The 17,889-nt window shown below is 34.9% G+C and overlaps 3 protein-coding genes across 4 annotated transcripts; 1 reads left to right on the forward strand and 2 right to left on the reverse strand.

Moving 5' to 3' along the window:
• Positions 1-1,324: 1,324 nt before the first annotated feature.
• LOC109070386 (hydroxycarboxylic acid receptor 2-like) lies at positions 1,325-2,579 on the reverse strand. Its single transcript, XM_019086953.2, is given in 1 exon segment — positions 1,325-2,579. A coding segment is annotated over 1 exon segment (933 nt). The 3' UTR covers positions 1,325-1,646.
• Positions 2,580-4,505: 1,926 nt separating this feature from the next.
• LOC109070383 (density-regulated protein-like) lies at positions 4,506-8,671 on the reverse strand. Of its 2 annotated transcripts, none has more exons than XM_042765550.1 (8): positions 8,620-8,671; positions 7,656-7,766; positions 7,515-7,534; positions 6,582-6,666; positions 6,225-6,329; positions 5,126-5,242; positions 4,895-5,034; positions 4,506-4,808 (listed from the first exon to the last, which is right to left on the reverse strand). In XM_042765550.1, the coding sequence occupies exons 2-8, from the start codon at positions 7,753-7,755 to the stop codon at positions 4,764-4,766; spliced, it is 612 nt and encodes a 203-aa protein (XP_042621484.1). In that variant the 5' UTR covers positions 7,756-7,766; positions 8,620-8,671; the 3' UTR covers positions 4,506-4,763. The 2 variants fall into 2 exon arrangements, with proteins under 2 accessions (XP_042621484.1, XP_042621483.1); XM_042765549.1 differs by having other exon boundaries at positions 8,505-8,671.
• A 191-nt stretch (positions 8,672-8,862) lies between these two features.
• Positions 8,863-17,727, forward strand: LOC109058936 (coiled-coil domain-containing protein 62-like). Its single transcript, XM_042765546.1, is given in 14 exon segments — positions 8,863-9,300; positions 9,382-9,422; positions 9,904-10,041; positions 11,454-11,646; positions 12,503-12,669; positions 12,782-12,883; positions 12,972-13,143; positions 13,325-13,441; positions 13,711-13,799; positions 14,471-14,479; positions 14,482-14,569; positions 16,197-16,332; positions 17,263-17,469; positions 17,580-17,727. Coding segments are annotated over 12 exon segments (1,191 nt in total). The 5' UTR covers positions 8,863-9,239; the 3' UTR covers positions 16,211-16,332; positions 17,263-17,469; positions 17,580-17,727.
• Positions 17,728-17,889: the final 162 nt, after the last annotated feature.

Consider the following 17,889-nt stretch of genomic DNA (forward strand, 5'->3'; position numbering starts at 1 on the left):
TGGATTTAATAATCATATGTGATCTCTTCATGTTTTTCATCCCTATGTAAGGGGATGGCGTCTGTTCTCTCTTCCACTTGTTTCCATCAGTGTGAGCAGCAGCAGTAGCTTCTGATGTCAGGCTCATGCTACAGCTGTTCTCCGCTGCCTGTCTATCAAGCTGGCTGCTGTTCTCATGTAAGAAAAGAAAAACAGAATTATATAGGAGTGAGTATGTGCGTATTTTCTTTAGACCATATACATTTTTAATTTCCCATACAAAATAATAAGTAACTCAAACGGCATTTTTGCAAGTGCATTTTTAAGAAGAAAAGAAAATACTATATTTAATAGTAATCGCTATATGCAAAACAAATTATATAATTTCACCAATAAATCAAGATGGATCCAAAAAATAGGTACAATATCAAAAAATGCATATGCAAAAATGTAAGCAGCACTGCAGGTTCAGAGCAGAAGAACAAAAAGATGTAGAAAATTAAGTGCAGGTTAAACATTTACATCAAGATTTGGAATCAGGATTGTATTCTCTATATTTCCCTATGTACTTTTGTTCAGTTTTTCTCTGAAACTCTATTGATAATGGCATAACTATAATTACCATAGGATCCACCTGCTCTCATCATTTCAAAGCTCAGAATCTGTCTCTGACACTCCCTCTTCTGGATTTTAGTGGGAAGACACATACATTTAAACTGCAAAAAAACCTTGTTGATATACATCAAGGGTGCATAGGAGCCTTCATGATCTTCATGAGATCAGAACAGTATGTGAAATTTCATTATTGTACAACATATACAGTAATTTTAAGTCTGCACATGATAAACAACCTTAAAAACAATCTTAATAATGCTAAAAAAAAAAAATAAAACAGATATTTATAGCTATATGTAATTTAAAAAAAAAGATGACAAAGACACATCTTTAAAACCAATGTCATTCATGCCAAAGGTTTAAAACATTACAGAAGTCCATCGAATAAAATAATCACACAGGAAAGCCGAAAGGACTAAAGAAATTTATGAAATGCTTTATTGATTTATTTTGTCCATGCAGCAGAATATGTCTTTATTTAGTCATAATCTCAGGGAGATTAATATAAATATTTGCTGCATTAAAAAGACTAATACCAAAATACGAATACAGAAATACACATACAAAAAAATACTAATCAGATTTATGGATCGTTAAAGAACCAGTAGCAAATTAGTATTCCAAGCAGACAGCAAAAAATAAGTTTAAATAAAACTCAACAATGGTTTAAATATAAGCACATAATATCACTAAATATGTAATGTATAATGTTGTTTGTTAATACATTTACATGAATATATATTAGCAGGAATCCTTTACATTTAAATTAATAAATATCCCACTTTGTGGCCCTGTCCCAAATGACACCTTTTATATGCACTTTTTTGTGATGGCTGTTGTGTACGAATGTCTATTAAGCCTCTGAGACTGTAAAGCATCCAATTCAGTCAGTTTAGGCTTCAGTAATGTGTTCACCAGTGCCCCGTTTTGAATGCACTTTTGCCAAACACACTTGAGTTATCAAAATATGGTATCTTTGAGGAACTGCAAGGGCTTAGGATAGCATTTGGGACAGGGCCAGTGTCTATCTGAATATTGTCACATAATTATAATTATTCCTCAATTTTCTTTCCTAGAAGTCTCATGTAGATTTTCCTGAAAGATCCGCTGAATGCAGGGCTTGAGAAGTAATAGACGATGGGATTGAGCACGCTGTTGAAGTAGGTAAAGCAGACACTGGTTTTAAATGCGTCATTTGCCTCACGGAAATAGTGGCACTCGTTATACCAGAGTTTCAGGACGTACATGGCGATACGGGAGATGTTGCTCGGGAAGAAACATATAATGAAAACCGCAGCCACTGCTAATATAAACTGCACGGCTCTTTTGATTTTGCCCTGTTTGTCCACTGTCTTACTCTTCAACTGCCACGTTATGCAGGTGGTGCAATAGATTACAATGGCCGTGGGCACAAAGAACTGGATAACGTAGAATACGTTGTGCCAGTTGAACCGTGAATTATTCCCAAAGCAGATGTTGAAGCTCTCACACTGTGTGTGGTTGTTTAGATAGTAGAAATGTTCGTCTGTTAGAAGGTAGACAGTCATGGCTATGATGAGACCCCACAGGCCAACAGAGACCCGCATGGCATAGGTCAGACCCATTCAGTTGATGCGTTTGAGAGGGTGGACAATCTTCAGGTATCGGTCCACGGCGACGGCGGTGAGGAAGAATATACCGCCGGCTCTGTTGGTGGCCAAAAGAAACAGCAAAATACGGCAGAAAGCGTCTCCGTAGACCCAGTCCTTGCCCCTGCGGTAGTAGTCGGCCCTGAAAGGAAGGCAGAAAAGGACCAATGAGTCCGCCAGAGCCAGATGGGCAAGATAAATAGAATTGGGCTTCCAGGTGTCCCTGTGGAAGAAAAACATTGAGAGGACGAGAACGTTCCCCATAAGGCCCATTATGAACTCCGTGAACATTACAGGGGGAAGGTATTGGTCCAGCATGGGCGTTTCGTAAGTGCAGCACATTGAGGAGTTGTTCATGATTATGGTGCTGCTGTGAAACTAGACAAAAGTCAGAGAACTTCAGATCTTTTTACTGTTTCGACTCGTATGGCAGTGATTCCTAAGAGACGTGTTCTTAAGATGTTTGCTCAAATGCATACGGTGTAGCTCTAAGCATGCACATGGACAACAAAAAACCCCAGGTGTGATGGGTAAATGGTCTCAGGAGGCATTTGTGCCTCCTATGAATTAAATAATCACATTGCTCTGCAACTTGGGACTCTCCAAAAGCACCATTAAAGTGATTACAGGAAGGATACTTTACACCTGGGCATACGAGCAAACAATGAAAAAGTGAACAATACAATTAACAGAGAACTTTTTGTTTTTGTTGAACATGATTTTGCATGTTTTGTTCCTAATGTGATAGAAAGAAATATTCAGGTTATATTTTAATCCAAAATCATCATATTCTGCTTAAAAGGAAAAATACTTTTATGATTAATAAGAGATAGTTCAAATTCTTTAATGGAAAAGCATCATTTTTAAATTGTATAAAACAAGCTGATATTAAATTAACAAATACTATCATGATTTACACAATTATTCTTTACAAATGTACCTTTACCTTTTCCCCTGCAATATATTTTTTAGATTTATGTTTAAATATTTTTTTTTTTAATGTTTTATACTAATGAGGACAAGATTTTTTTTCACGTTATAATATGCTACTGAATTTGTGGGGGGCCATTACTGACATTATTGTCATGAACGTGTCAGTGCAAATAAAATTATCTTATTTTTATTCCTGCAAAATATAGATTTTGTTCTTTTGATTTTGTAGGTAAAAGCAGTGGACAGAATAGATTGATATACAACTGACCCCAACTGATCTCTCATATCTGGTTTAATTTAAAATTTAATTGATCTCTCATATCTGGTTTGATTAAAAAAAAAAATTAAATGTACTTAATTTAATAATAATAATGATAATGTACATACATACAATTCCTTTAACAAACCCAAGTAAGCTTCACAACATCTAGAACGGAAAGTAAATGACAGATATATTAGAGATCCGAGGACACAGGCAGAAGAAACATGTATAATAAAATTAGGCAAAATCTTTAATAAGAACATTTCAGTATCTTTATAAACAAATGCTTCTTGTTATCTTGGGAAGGTGGGAAGGTAGGACATTTCATGGAGATGCAGGGGGGAGAGCTCCAGCATCTAGGGGCCACTGCGCTGAAAGACCTGCTCCCAATGGAGCACATAGTGAATAAATGTAATAAATTGGTACCAGAGGACTTGAGAGTCCGTCAGACAGAGCAGGAGTGTGGGGATGAATCAAATCAGCAGGAGTCTTAAAACTACTGCTGTACACAACCTTCAGCTAATAGCATTGGAGGAGAAGAAGAGCTATATGTGCAGATTTTGTGTGCGTTAGAACTTTGATTATGGATGCATTTTAACTTTTGAATAGATATATTTTTGTAGAATTTTTTTTTTTTCTGGCATTTTAATGGCAGACAGCAAGCATAAAAGATGCATTTCCAGAACCTACTGGAATGGAGTAAGGACTGAAGCACGGGAGAGGGATTTTATTGTAGTATGGTGTCAGTAGGTTGACTTTCACCAAAGCTGATTGGAGCACTTAGAGCCGCATGGATATTTCTGCTGACAATTTTTGGTTCTTATTGAGAATTTAAAGTAATTCAAAATTGTAAGACAAAATTTCACTGACGTTGTACTAAATTCACCCAAATGGATATTCATTAAATTATCTTTTTGTGTTTTGCAGAAGAAATAAAGAGATATGGGTTTGGATATAACGATATGAGGGTGAGTAAATGATTTGCTCTTTGAGATATTACCCTTTCAAAATGCATTTGTAAATCATCAAAGTAAAAGCCACAGTGTTGCATTGGAGGCAGTGATAAAAGAAACAATACACAACAAATGTGTGTTGAATGAGACTGAAATTTATTAGTCTATTGTTTGCATGTGTGAAATGCTTTTAAGTCACATCATTCCAGACCTTTGGCAACCAAGAGACAAAGCATCTATCAAGAACTGAAAAACCCCAGGGATGAAGCAAAGTCCACGGAAATTCTATACAGTAAATAAAATAGATATAAAAGGGCTTTATGTCAATGTGTACATTTGGCCAGGTTTGCTGTGTCATGTCGCATCCGTTTCAGTAAAAGTGCATATTGGCCTTCACTTTTTGACCTCTCCAAGATCGTCGATGCTGTCGTCATCCACCTGTAGGGTTAGAGAATATGTCAAAAACGGCTTTGAAAAGGTTCTTCTGGTCAGGTTTTGCAGCTGAATCTGGGATGTTCGCTTACCTCGGGCCACTTTTCCTGGATGACGTCCATGATGTCATCTGTAAAGTCTCCCTGAATGATGATTTCGTCTTCTGCTGTCACTGAGGCACCGCAAGAGAATTTCTGAGCAAAGAACCTCTGAGCCTCTTTGAGATCAATGTCTGATGTGGACCACAAAATGACAGCAAAGTTACCACAGGGTGAAAATACAGATGACAGACATCAGTCTTGTGACTACAATCACAGCCTTACCGAAAGTGGCCAGGCCACACACCCTTGTGACGTATTTCTTTTTAGCTCGTGGGATTTTTGCTATTGTGACTTTTTGCGGGACGGTCTTCTTCTTCTGTTTGATTTGACCTCTTCCACCTGCAAAGGGGGTAAAAATAATATTCTATTATAGGTTTATAGGCAGACAAACTCAAAAAGTAGACAAGTGTTGTTTGTTGGTAACAAACTAAAGCTACTAAAAAATATATATATATATTTGATGAAAAACTTAAACTTTGAAAATTAAAAAAATGAAACAATTTACATTTAAAAAATTGGTTTAAGCAGAAGGTTTAAGTTGAAATACTAAAATGACTGAAACTGAAAAAATATATATTAAAACTAAAAATGAATAAAAATTAATAAAACTGAAATTGAATCTGAAAATATAAAAATAAAGGCTAACTGAAAATATTAATAAATACTATATTAATATATGAATAATACTAAAATAACTGATATTGATCTTGATATAAAAATTCAAGAAATTAAAGTAGCCTGTAAATGAAGATCATATTAATAATCAAAGACATAAAACTAAAATACACTTCTCTTTAGCTTTAACTTAATTTTAATGTCTTAATTAATTGGACAGTTAAAGGGATCATTTACTAATTATAAGATAGGTTTTAATAAAAAGTTGTAGAAACACATTTATTAAAAAAAAAAAAAAAAAAAAAAAAACCTTGATAAGCAAAAGAGAAAAAAAGAGCTGTGGTGAAAAAAAGGTTGGAAAACTTTATCTCCCATAATGCACTGGGCTTGATCAGATTAACCATAAGCGGAGATAAAAAAAAAAAGGGGGGGGGGGGGGAAGTACTATCTGTAGTTTTCACAAAAGCCCTGGCACTGTCAAGTTTGCTGGATTATGCGTTTTATGTCATCTGCTGATGAATAAACAGGGAGCAAATCTTGGTGCAGGTAACATGAAAAAAATAATACATGTTGTTCATTTGTTTATACTAACGACGTTGTAACACTACAAAGCTGGTTGAAAATCAGTGAACTTTCCCTTTAAGACATTCAGAAAAAGTTTTGGATGTGGTTTAGAGATGTTACATATAAAAGAAAAATGTTTAACCTCTCTTCTGTTTCTTCTTCTCCTCTTCCTCTCCTGCAGGGTGCACCTCTCCACCGCCACCTCCTCCTCCTCCTCCTCCTCCTCCGGTAGTTTCCTGCTTGGGTGCTGTACTTACACAACAGCAGTGACATCAGTGAGAAAACTACTGACAAACTGATACAGCAGTGCATGTCAATGATGCAGACCAAATATTCTGCTCGTCTCAGTGTCAAATATGAAAAAGACACTCAGAGATCAAACAATCCTGCAAGAGTCAAAGCTACAGAGGCACAAATAAAATGATAAACAAGCAAAAATGCAAGAAAAAGTATGAGATATTGACGTCTTCAAAGTTGCTGTGAAAGAAAATTGACTTACCAAGAGTCAGTTTAGCAAACACATCAGGAAAATTCTTCTCAAGCCACTGTTTGCATTTGGCCAGCTCAGGCATGTACTCACAGTACTAGCAGAAACATTTTAATTCATATTTATCCACTTTCTACCGACAGAATATGTAATCATTTAAGGAATACATCACCCAGAAATATAAATTTGCTGGAAATTGTGAAGAAAGTGAAAAAGTCGATCCACTGCCCTCTTACATCAAAATCCTTTGACATGTCATACGTTTCTATCGAACAGCTGAGTCTTTACTCATTTTTAAAAAACACCTAAAGACTCATCTTTTTCGCCTGCACTTAACCAACTAATACTAGTACTTACCTTTTTTTTTTCTTGTCTATCATATTTAAAAAAAAAAAAAAAAAAAAAAAAAACCCTGGCTACGTGTTCTGTACTAGACTGACTGAGACTTGTCATAGCACTTGTATATTGTTGTTGTTTTCTTGTTGATCTGATTGCTTCTATTGTTCTCATTTGTAAGACGCTTTGGATAAAAGCGTCTGCTAAATGATTAAATGTAAATGTTTAGGACTGTTTTTGTTTTTGATCTGTTTTTGATCTTTGCATATTTCTCTCCTGATTCAGACTAGATTACTTTTTCCAATGCAGGAAGCATTATTATGGAGTATGGACTTAGCTAGAAGCAAAGGTTTCAAAACACACAGTTTTTCACTTCTCAAGACAATAATTGGTGGACTGGAGTGGTGTGGATTATTGTGATGTTTTTATCAGATGTTCTGACGGCACCCATTCACTGAAGAGCATCCATTGGCGAACAAGTGAAGGAATGCTAAATTCAGATAAAGAAACAAACTCATCTACATCTTGGATGCCCTGAGGGTTAGTAAATTTTCAGCAAATTTTAATTTTTGGGTGATTATATATACTTTTAATATGTGATGTACTCACCTCTATTGGCAGAGAACACACTGTAAGTAAAAGAAGAAAGAAATCTTAGTATTAATGACTGCGAACCAAAATAACCATAAAGACAATAACATTTAATTGACACATTAGAGTTAACATTTGCATTTTATTTTTATTCCTCACCTCCACAATAGAGAACCTTTAGTGGGTATTTTGCATCTGGGTCGGCACGATTCACTTTATTTTCTGGTGAACCCAACTCTGTATTCTCAGTAGTAGCCATATTACACGAATCTACACAAATCATACAGATGGGTTATTTTAGACTGACAACATAACACAACCAGCTGATGCACAGAGACCAACACTTGAATTGTGCAAGAAAAAAATCAGCATTTACAACACATATTAATCACACAAACTTACACTAAAATGTTTAGTTTGCAAGAACTGCAAAACAAATATGGTGCCTTCATAAAGCATACAGGTATATGGTCTGTCTGAAAACGGTTATACTCAAAATCTATAATAGCTAACCATACATCAGGCATAAATTGTTGTATTGAAAGTTAAAAGTCATGACCAAAGATCTATCCATTCAAATTCAAAAGGCCCATCTGACAGGAGAGACCTTCCACATGTCACGTCTGCACTATTTATCAACCTTGGGGACATTTTAATAATCGTTTTAAATTAACTAGACTCTCAAAACGTGCTGTTTTGGTTCATAAAATCAAAAAAGATGCATGTAAACACATAAATTATCAAGTGCCAGCTACACCCTAGTGATGCTTTACAGATACTAACCACACACTAAGATAAGATGTAATGCGTCTGAAATAAAGGTTCTTCTTATTACACTATAAATGCATTCAAATATAGTTTAAACGTCTTTTAGAGTCACTGACAGTGACTTGAATCTAGGAGCTCCGCACAATGATCATGCATCCACTCCAGTGAGCACCCATTCATTAGCCGGCACTGCTAATCACAGCTGTCCAGCAGCAGCCACGCGCTCCAGCTCATACATACCCCGTCGATATAATCTCAGTATAACTTGCTTTTGAGTAACACCTTGATCATTATTACATTAACTCGTGCGGATGTTACTTAAAGGGTGAAAGAGTTCCTCTATTGCTCAGCACACCTTCACTGTCTGATTTGGCTGTGGGTCCTCACAACGCCTCTCTGATGCAAAGCACGATCGGTGTTTACGCCGTTGCCTTATTACGCACTTACTTCACGATGAAAGATTTCCAAGTAATATCGAATTTACAATTTGAATTTATGTAAGATGGTTTAATATAAAACGTTTGATGTATGTTAATGAAACGAATATGAATAAAGTGATTTTTGAACGAATCTTTTAAACCAGGCATCGCGTTGGACAGCCCGGCAAGCGCGGATCACAACACGCAGTTTGAGAATTCCGAAAATAATCACCCGCTTCTTGTCACATACATTTCACAATGATTCTGAATTTAAAATATTATTGTTTTTTTAATTTAATAATAATTTGGATTAGGATTTAGGGTGTTTATATTGCATTTGTTGTTGTTGTTTTAACCCCGAGTGTCTTGTTTACATTTAAATAACGCATCTTTAAAAACAAACTAAACTGTGTGTCATAATCAGGCTAAAAAAAATCAAAACAAGATATTGATATTGTGCATCGCTATGATGTAGACGCTGCTGTTTTGTTCATTTAAAGTGAAGTTAGATGTAATATGAAGTCTTGTCTGCTAGTCCAGACATTTGTGAGATGAGATGGAGGGATTCAAGGAAAGATGGAACTCTAAAACTCCTGGAAGTTTTTCGATATCAAAAGGTGATGAACATAATGCACGAATAAATATTAGAAACACCTCAAATTTAAAACACGATGATTATTCGTTGCATTAATTTACAGGATCTCCAGTGGAACCCTGGCACAGCACTCCTGTAAAAAAGGTTGGTCAGTGTTTTATTTTTATAATTTTTTTGTATAATATGGTAGTATTTATTTGGTAGACATTTTTAGGCACTGAATTATTCCATTCATTTGTGTTACTTCATATTTACGATGAGTTTATGATGGTCCTAAAATATGGAAAATATATGTAATGAAGATGAGTAGTGGCTAGAACTATTATATCTAATCTTATAAAAATAATCCTTAAAAATAACTAAAACACACACACACACACACACACACACACACACACACTTTTATCGTAAATCTTGCATTTTCTCTTTAAACATATTGAATACTAATTTAAATTTAAATTTATGCATTTAGCAGAATACACTTTAATACACTTTAAAAGTGTATTGTTTTGCATTTCTGTTTGTAACCTTGTTTTTAGATTAAACAGTTATATTTCAAATTCAGCTTTACATGAACCGGTGAATAAAAGATTTGATTCTGATTTTATAATACTTGGTCCTTCAGAATGTTTTTGCTGCTAATGAGACCCCAGATGTTTCTTCCACCAAACTCAGAGATGAAGACAGAACCAGACCTGCAGCGCTGAGTCTGCATGAGCTCTCAAAACCAATGTCCTCTTTCTCATTAATGCAGGATTTTCAGGTAAGACATGTTTCAAATAGCTTGAATTGATTTACAAAATCTGTTATAATTCTGTATAATTCCTGTATGGAATAGTTTTCTGAAATGTAATTTATTTTAAAGGAATAGTTCAACCAAAAATGAAACTTTGCTGATAATTACTCTTAGACCATCCAAGATGTAGATGAGTTTTTTCTTCATGGGAACAGATTTGGAGAAATTTAGCATTGCATCTGTAGGGGAATTTACAGTTAAACCCAAGGGCCAGGTATGATGAATGAAGACCAGGTCTCAGAGATTAAGTCAATCGAAGAAAATAGTTTGCAGTTTCATCAGCAGAAGTCAGCTTCAACACTCACTAGGAGTTCGTAGTCCGCTCTGCGTACATGCTCAAGACACCACCAATTATACTCTAACAGAGGTCACTAATTATGTCAAAGCATAGGTAGGAAGGATTCTGATTGGCTGAAACATTGACAAACTTAGAAAATCTCCCCACATGGACGTCTAGTTGAAAACATATCTCCTGTCAGATGTAACAGGTCACCCGAGTGACGACAGATCTCCACATGAATACTTACTCCTCAGGTGCTGTCTCCACATCTCCCTGGAGACGAGCTCTGCACAGACATATACCAACACACATATGCAGAAAACACTTACCTACTTCAAGGTTGACTGGCTCGGCCCTGAATCTTTTCAGGTGTTTAGTTTTACAAACACAGACAATTAGTGCAGCTTCTCAGAGAGAGAACGGTGAGAAGCTCGGACCATATTCAGCTTTATTCTTTAATATACAGACATGGAAAACAACCTAAATGTTCTGAGTACACGTTGATCAGGTAGACGAGAGGCCCTGCTGCCTTCTATGATATATATATATATATATATATATGTATATATATACACAAGGATCTTTAACCTGGGAGGAGTAAAATGGAGTTAGCAAAGGAAGAAGCTTCTCATGAACAAGAGAAAAACACGTTCCAAGAACATGGTTCATCTTAGTGACTATTACTAGTATGTGGTAAATAATAATTGTATTCAATCACTAACAATCTATGAGGTTAAATACGATTAATAACTTGATCAATAATCATGCAAAATGATAATTAATATATTTTATGAAGGCCATGGTGGATCCAGGAACCCATTCCTTCACATCACTTGCTCACCAATGGATCCTCTGCAGTGAATGGGTGCTGTCAGAATGAGAGTCCAAACAGCTGATAAAAACATCACAATAATCCACACCACTCCAGTCCATCAATTCATTTCTTGTGAAGTGAAAAGCTGTGTGTTTGTAATAAACATCTTCAGCAAATTTTAATTTTTGGTTTAACTATTCCTTTAAAACTGTGAATGCCGTGGTAACTCTTGGATGAGTTTGTGTTCTTGTAAACTAAGTATTGGCCCATTTTTGTGATGTTACAACCCCAGTTAATGGATTGGAGGTCTCCACTATCCAGAGGCAGCGTCTGGAGCTGCAGCTTCTCATAGCAGAACTAAAGGACCGTGACCAGGAGCTCAATACTATGGCAGCAGCCCATCACAAGCAGCTGCTATCCTGGGAACAGGACCGTCAGAGAGTACTGATCCTGGAACAGAGATGTGCCCGACTGGAGGGTGAGAACTAAAATGAAACTAAAACTATTAAAAGTGTTTTTGTTCATTGAATAAAGCTGAAATAAAGCAAAACATGAAAAACTAACTGAATTACGTTTAAGTTGAAGCAAAAACACATAAATAAAAGCTAATTCAGCAGTATCCAAAAGCTAATTCAAATTCTCCAGAATGAAGTTCCCTGATAATCCTACACCAAAGCAATATAATTTAGTTTTAAATGACCAATTTCCATTCTTTTTTCTTCTGTCCCTTAGAATTAGGTTGTTTTTGCTACTATACCTTTAAGAATTCTGTATTCCCCCTTAAATGTAAACACTTCAAGTGTACTCCTGTAATTTCATAACATTGCTAATTTTCTAAGTTTGCAGCTTCAATAAATGAATACGTTTTAAAAAGTGGACTGGATCATTTCGAGCTGTGAACTTTTCTGATTCAAAGAGGCAGGAAATTCAGTTTTCCTTGAATCTAAAAGCAACTAAACAAACCTGCATTTTTTTTAATACATTAAAAACTTTATAATAACACAATAAAAACTTTATAATTTCAAATAACTTAAAACTAAATGTAAATTATTATAAAATGCAATATATCTTTTTCAAAAATTCAGATTTCCAGCATCATTACTCCAGTCTTCAGTGTCACATGATCCTTCAGAAATCATTCTAATATGCTGATTTGCTGCTCAAGAAACATTTCTTATTATTAACAATATTGAAAACAGTTGTGCTAATATTTTTGTGAACGTTAACATTTAATTTCATTCATCCATGCTGATTAAAAGTATTATAAAAGTCTTACTGATCCCAAACTTTTGAATGGTAATAATAATTGTATTTTACTGCTCATGTTTCCTTAGACGAGCTGGAGCAGCGTAACGAGGTGATCAGAGCTCTCAGTAAGCGGACGAAGGTGGCAGAAACGAGAGAGAAAGACGTGTACAGAGAGCTCAACAGCTCTCAACAGCAGCTACACGAGCTGAGCCGCAGACAGATGAACACCTCCAGACATGAGCAGGACTTGGAGGTGAAGTCCAATCTGGCCCATATCCATATCTTCCCACATTTTTTCTTGTCCACTCTCTAGATATACTCCATAAGTTTTATTATAATGTATAATATATTTTGTTTATTCATAGGAGAGGAACCAGAGTCTGGACTCGACGGTCATGATGCTGTCATCACAGCTGGGGCAGCTGCAGGTGCGCGAGGAGGAGCTCAGCTCCATGCTTAAACTGAAGGTAGTGACTCACACTCATGCGCACATCCATTATATTACATCCTGTTTATTCAGACACATTAATGTAAGTGCTTGTTTTTCTTTATCAGGATAAAGATGTGATTGAGGCCACCAATCAAATTTTAGAGCTGTCCGGTCATCTGTGTGAACTAGAGAAATCTCTCGAAGAGCTGCGAACACGTGAGAGCAAAACGCTGCGAGAAATGGAGGAACACAAACACTGTTTCAGAGAGAGCAGACACGAAAACACACAACTGAAAGGTAGACAGTATTATTTTACAATCTCTCGTTGCGTCCGAAATCAAATACTGTATAGTATGTACTTTATTTGGCTTGAAACTTTCTTTTTTTGCGACTCTTAAACAAAGTATTTTCTTAATAGTATTAATGTTTGTAGTATGAATGCTGGATTCATCAGGATGCATGTTTATTTTTTTTGCAGCCGAGCTTCAGGAGAAAACCATTGAGAACAACAGCCAGAGAGAAGAGCTCATCCGCTTAAAGCAGGAAAACCAGCTGTTGAAGAGAGACATCACTGCTGTTGAACTTCAGATGATGAGTATGCCACTACTGCATGTTTCATAGTGTAATATCGGCTGTGTTTCAAACACTAGTGACCTACCTAAACAGCATCACAGACATGCTTTAGACACAGAAACACTGCAGAACTAAGCATAGACTGCATCTGTTAAGAACTGCCAGTAAAACAGAGATAATAAACAGAAGTGATGCTTAAACACTGTTAGGTGCAGGAAACATATTTTATCGTCTTTTTGTGAGTGTTTATGCTTTTTTAAATTAATGGAGGTTGTCATGTCTGTTTCCCAGATGAAGATAACAGCTGGAGGGATGAATTACTTGAACTTTCCCGATCAAAACAAGCTCGAGCTGGATCTGAGCTGCTCTGTCTGCGGCAGGTACTGTCTTACAGAACTCCCTCTCTTTACATCATCCAACGCCAGCCAGTGTTCATTTTTAGAAATCTCTTTCCTTTCCATTTGTTCTTCCGGAGCAGTTTTTCCGGTTTTTCAGCATGTTTGTAAGACTTCCTGCATTCCTTTTCCATGACTTCCATGACATGTTCGTAATCTCTTCTAAAACATCTCCACAGGCTATAACCCAGTGTTACTTTAGTATTATTGAGATGCCATTGTAGTTTTTTATATTTACAGTTTTCAGTTTCATTTTAATTAAAGCTGATTTTAATTTCATTTTTAAAATAATTTTGTTGTGTATATTTATTTATTTTTGGATTTTTTTTTAATGTGTCTATGTAGTTTTATTTTTATTTGAGTTATTTTAGTATTTTAAGAAAATGAGAAATTGCCTTGGGTTTATTTTATTTCAAGTAAAAAACATTTATTTTATGGTTTTAGTTAACGATGATTACCCTGCTTTAACCTTTTTGCTTTTTTAAAATATTAATATATGAATCATTTTCTTATTTTAAGCACTTATGATTTCTCTATGGTCCACATTACTGTACTTACATCATAAAATATCTTATTATTTATTATTATCTTCACAACAACAAATCACAAAATAAAAAATTAATGATAGTTATGATAAAATAATAATATTTTTACAGGTGTGTGAAAAAACCAACAGAATGAGCTCCAGCTGCTGAAGTTGAACTTGGAGAGCGCCAGAGAGTCACTCCGACATCATGAGGGTGGTCACGAGAGAGGTGGACATCTACAAAAAACAAATTGCTTATTTCAGCCACCGGATTTACTTCTGTCCAGACCATTTACATCTTACCATAACAATTATATTTTACTATTACAATTATTTATCAATATATATAATTTATCATCAATATAAATAATTAGCTTTTATTTTAATAATTAAATTTTTAGTAATATTATTATATATAGAAATTTTGTTATAGTACTTCTGACATCATCTTTTTAAAAAATTACTATTTAAGTTTAACACATTTTTATTTCAGTTTTAGTTTTTGTTCATTTCCAGTTAGTATTTTGAATTTGTTTTTATTCAGTTTTCATTTTCATTTTAGTTTATTTTTTGTAATTTATTTAGTGTTTTTAGTAATATTGTAAACATTTTGTTAAAGTAGTTATGTCTATTTTTTTTTTAAATATTACTATTTGGGTTTAATATATTGTTATTTCAGCTTTAGCTTTAGTTTTTATTCATTTCCAGGTAGAAATGTTTATTTTAAATTAGCTTTTATTTTTAATATTTTCAGTTATTTTTATATTATTATGTCGATTTAATTTATTTTTATTTCAGTTTTAGTTAGTATTCATTGCCAGTTAGTATTTTTAGTACTTAACTTATTTCAGTTATTTAATCTAAATTACATAACTCTATTTATTTAAACTGTATTTAAGAATCGGTTTTAGGTGACGTCTTGAGTTATGAGTGTTGTTGTGTTCGTAGGGCTGATTCTGGTTTAGGAGACAGTCATTTGCTACAATACAGTGATCATCAAGAAGGGACAGAACTAGAAACAGGGCTAATATCCACCCTGTGCCACAGCACAAGCAGAAATGCCCCATCGGGTTTAACACAGCATCTTTGTGTTGAAGTGGAAACGCAGACTGACTCTGAGCATGACTTTGGCGCAGCTTTGAGTGCAACAAACCATGAAGTCGCAGAACAGTCAGCCGTAGAGGAAAGTTGCTCAGGCGACAACATTACGAACGGCTATGCAACTAGCCAGTGTGACATCAATGAACAAGAGTCGCCCAAGATGGAAATGAAGGAAAGAGCGAACAACTGTGTTGAGCCGTCATCCCAGTCTCTCTGCTGTGATAATGGTGACAGCCCATCAGAAGATCCACAGAGTCAGGCAGTGTATTCTGACATTAGAGCTGACGTGGATTTAATGGCTGTCTTTGACTATGATTCAGAGACAGGAACTCCTGTCTGTGTAGTCGATGTGGATATCAGTCCAAGATTCTCTTGGTAGGATTCTCTAGCTTTATTAAAACATTGTGTGAGTTAGGTTTTAATTATAGGTTTGTATAAAAACCTCAACGAATCAGAAAGCAGTTTTCCCCCCTTATTTAGATAAGAAGCTTTTGTATTTATGCATGTGGCATATGCTTTTATCCAAAGTGACTTACAGTACATTGCATTCAATTATATTTTTTTAAGTATTTATCAATTTTAAATAAATTAAAAAAAAAGGAGAGGTCAGTTTACTATATGTTCTACCATGATAAAACCCATTGCACTTAATATTGCATTTTTTATGTAGGCATATGTTAAGATTGCGCATTCAAAAAACAATGCTAATTTTGTTGGCCTGATGATAACCATGGCTTTTTCTCTTCATTAACTAGTGCAGCAGATCTGAGCCTTCTTCATCTGGATTGCCCCGCCCCCTCTCACAGAAGTAGGCGGAGCTCTGTCTGTTTACCTGATTCTACGCTAAGCATTGAACTCTGTGCCAATGATGTAGCTCACCACGGCATTGAGGTAGCTCAACACTTACATGTATTTGTATCTGGGATGTGATTTTTTTTCTATTTATACAGTTTTCTGTATTTTCCTACCTGAAAAGTATGCCCCTTGTGAATTGTGTAAATTGCAGCATTTCCAAAAACAAATTGCATAAAAATAAAATTAATAGCATTTTTATTTTCTGCAAACTAATGATGAGGATGATGATTATATTAAATACTCATTTGTACAGTACAATTGTAATATTGCAATATTGAAATATTTGTCTGTTGATTTATTTTTTATAATTTAAATAATAATAAAAATAGCACTTTAATTCTTATTATAATTAAATACTCAATTTGTACAGTAAAATTTCATTAGTAATGTATCTTTATTAATTTCCTTTTTATAATGAAATAATCAAATAAACAGTGTTTTAATAATAATAATAATATTATTATTATTTTTAAAGACTTATTTTGTACAATACAATAGTATCATTGCAATAGTAATATTTCTTTTTTATTTAATTTTTTATAACTTCAATAATAATAAAATAGCAAGTAGTGTTTTATTATTATTATTATTAAATACAATTTTTACTGTATTATCTCAATAGTATTGTTGAAATAGTAATATGTAGTTATTTATTTAATTAGTATAATTTAAATAATAACAAAATAAAAGTTTTTAGTTATTATTATTATTATTTTTTTATATATATATATATAGTTCTATTGAAAGGGGTGAAAAACATTCTTTTTTGTCCAAAGCTGATCACATGCCTGTTTTATGCATATTTGAATGAAGGTGTTATGGGGGGGGGGAGGGGGGTAAATTGGGAGCTGTTATGTGGGGTGGGAGGTGGGTGCACACGTGCCATTTTCAGGGCCCTTGCCCAATTTAACCCCTGCGTGTTATCAACCTCTAACTTTATTGCATGTATGTTTGCATCTCACACAGGAGGGGTACAGCTCATCCACAACACGGTTACAGCGTCTGCTGGCTGAGTCTCAGGAAATGGTGGCAGGTTTGGAAAGTTCTACCAAGAAATCTGTCAGCCCAACGAAACCTCAGAGCCCAGCGGACTGTGATAGTGGTCGTCACCTCCAAAGTAACCATGGCAACGGCAGCCCCTCCCAAACCTCCACCCATAGCCAAACACGCGGGGTACTTATTACATCACAAAACTCATTTGCATAATAGTTTAATGCATAGCACAAATGATGCTTCAAGGTGAAACTGCAACTAAATGGCATTTTCTTCTTATTGTCCTAAAGCAAAGTGACTCCCAGATCGAAAGCAGCCCACGCTTGCAACAAGGAAGCAAGTAACATGGTCCATAAAGTGATGAGAAGCAGCGAATCCCTGTTTACTGCCATCTTCTCTCACTGCTTTGAAAAAATAAATTACTTTTTTGCAACCAAAGAGGAGTTTTGTGTAGATAACAAGTAATTTATTTTATTTATTTTTTTAGATTCTGTAATTCTGTTTTTATTTTTATCAAAACCTATTTTTATGATATGTGTACAAAAATAAGCATTAGTAATTAATCCTACAGAAGCACTACAGCACTACCTCTGACCGATG

The sequence above is a fragment of the Cyprinus carpio genome, chromosome A10, assembly GCF_018340385.1.
Source record: "Cyprinus carpio isolate SPL01 chromosome A10, ASM1834038v1, whole genome shotgun sequence".
Classification (NCBI taxonomy): Eukaryota; Metazoa; Chordata; class Actinopteri; order Cypriniformes; family Cyprinidae; genus Cyprinus; species Cyprinus carpio.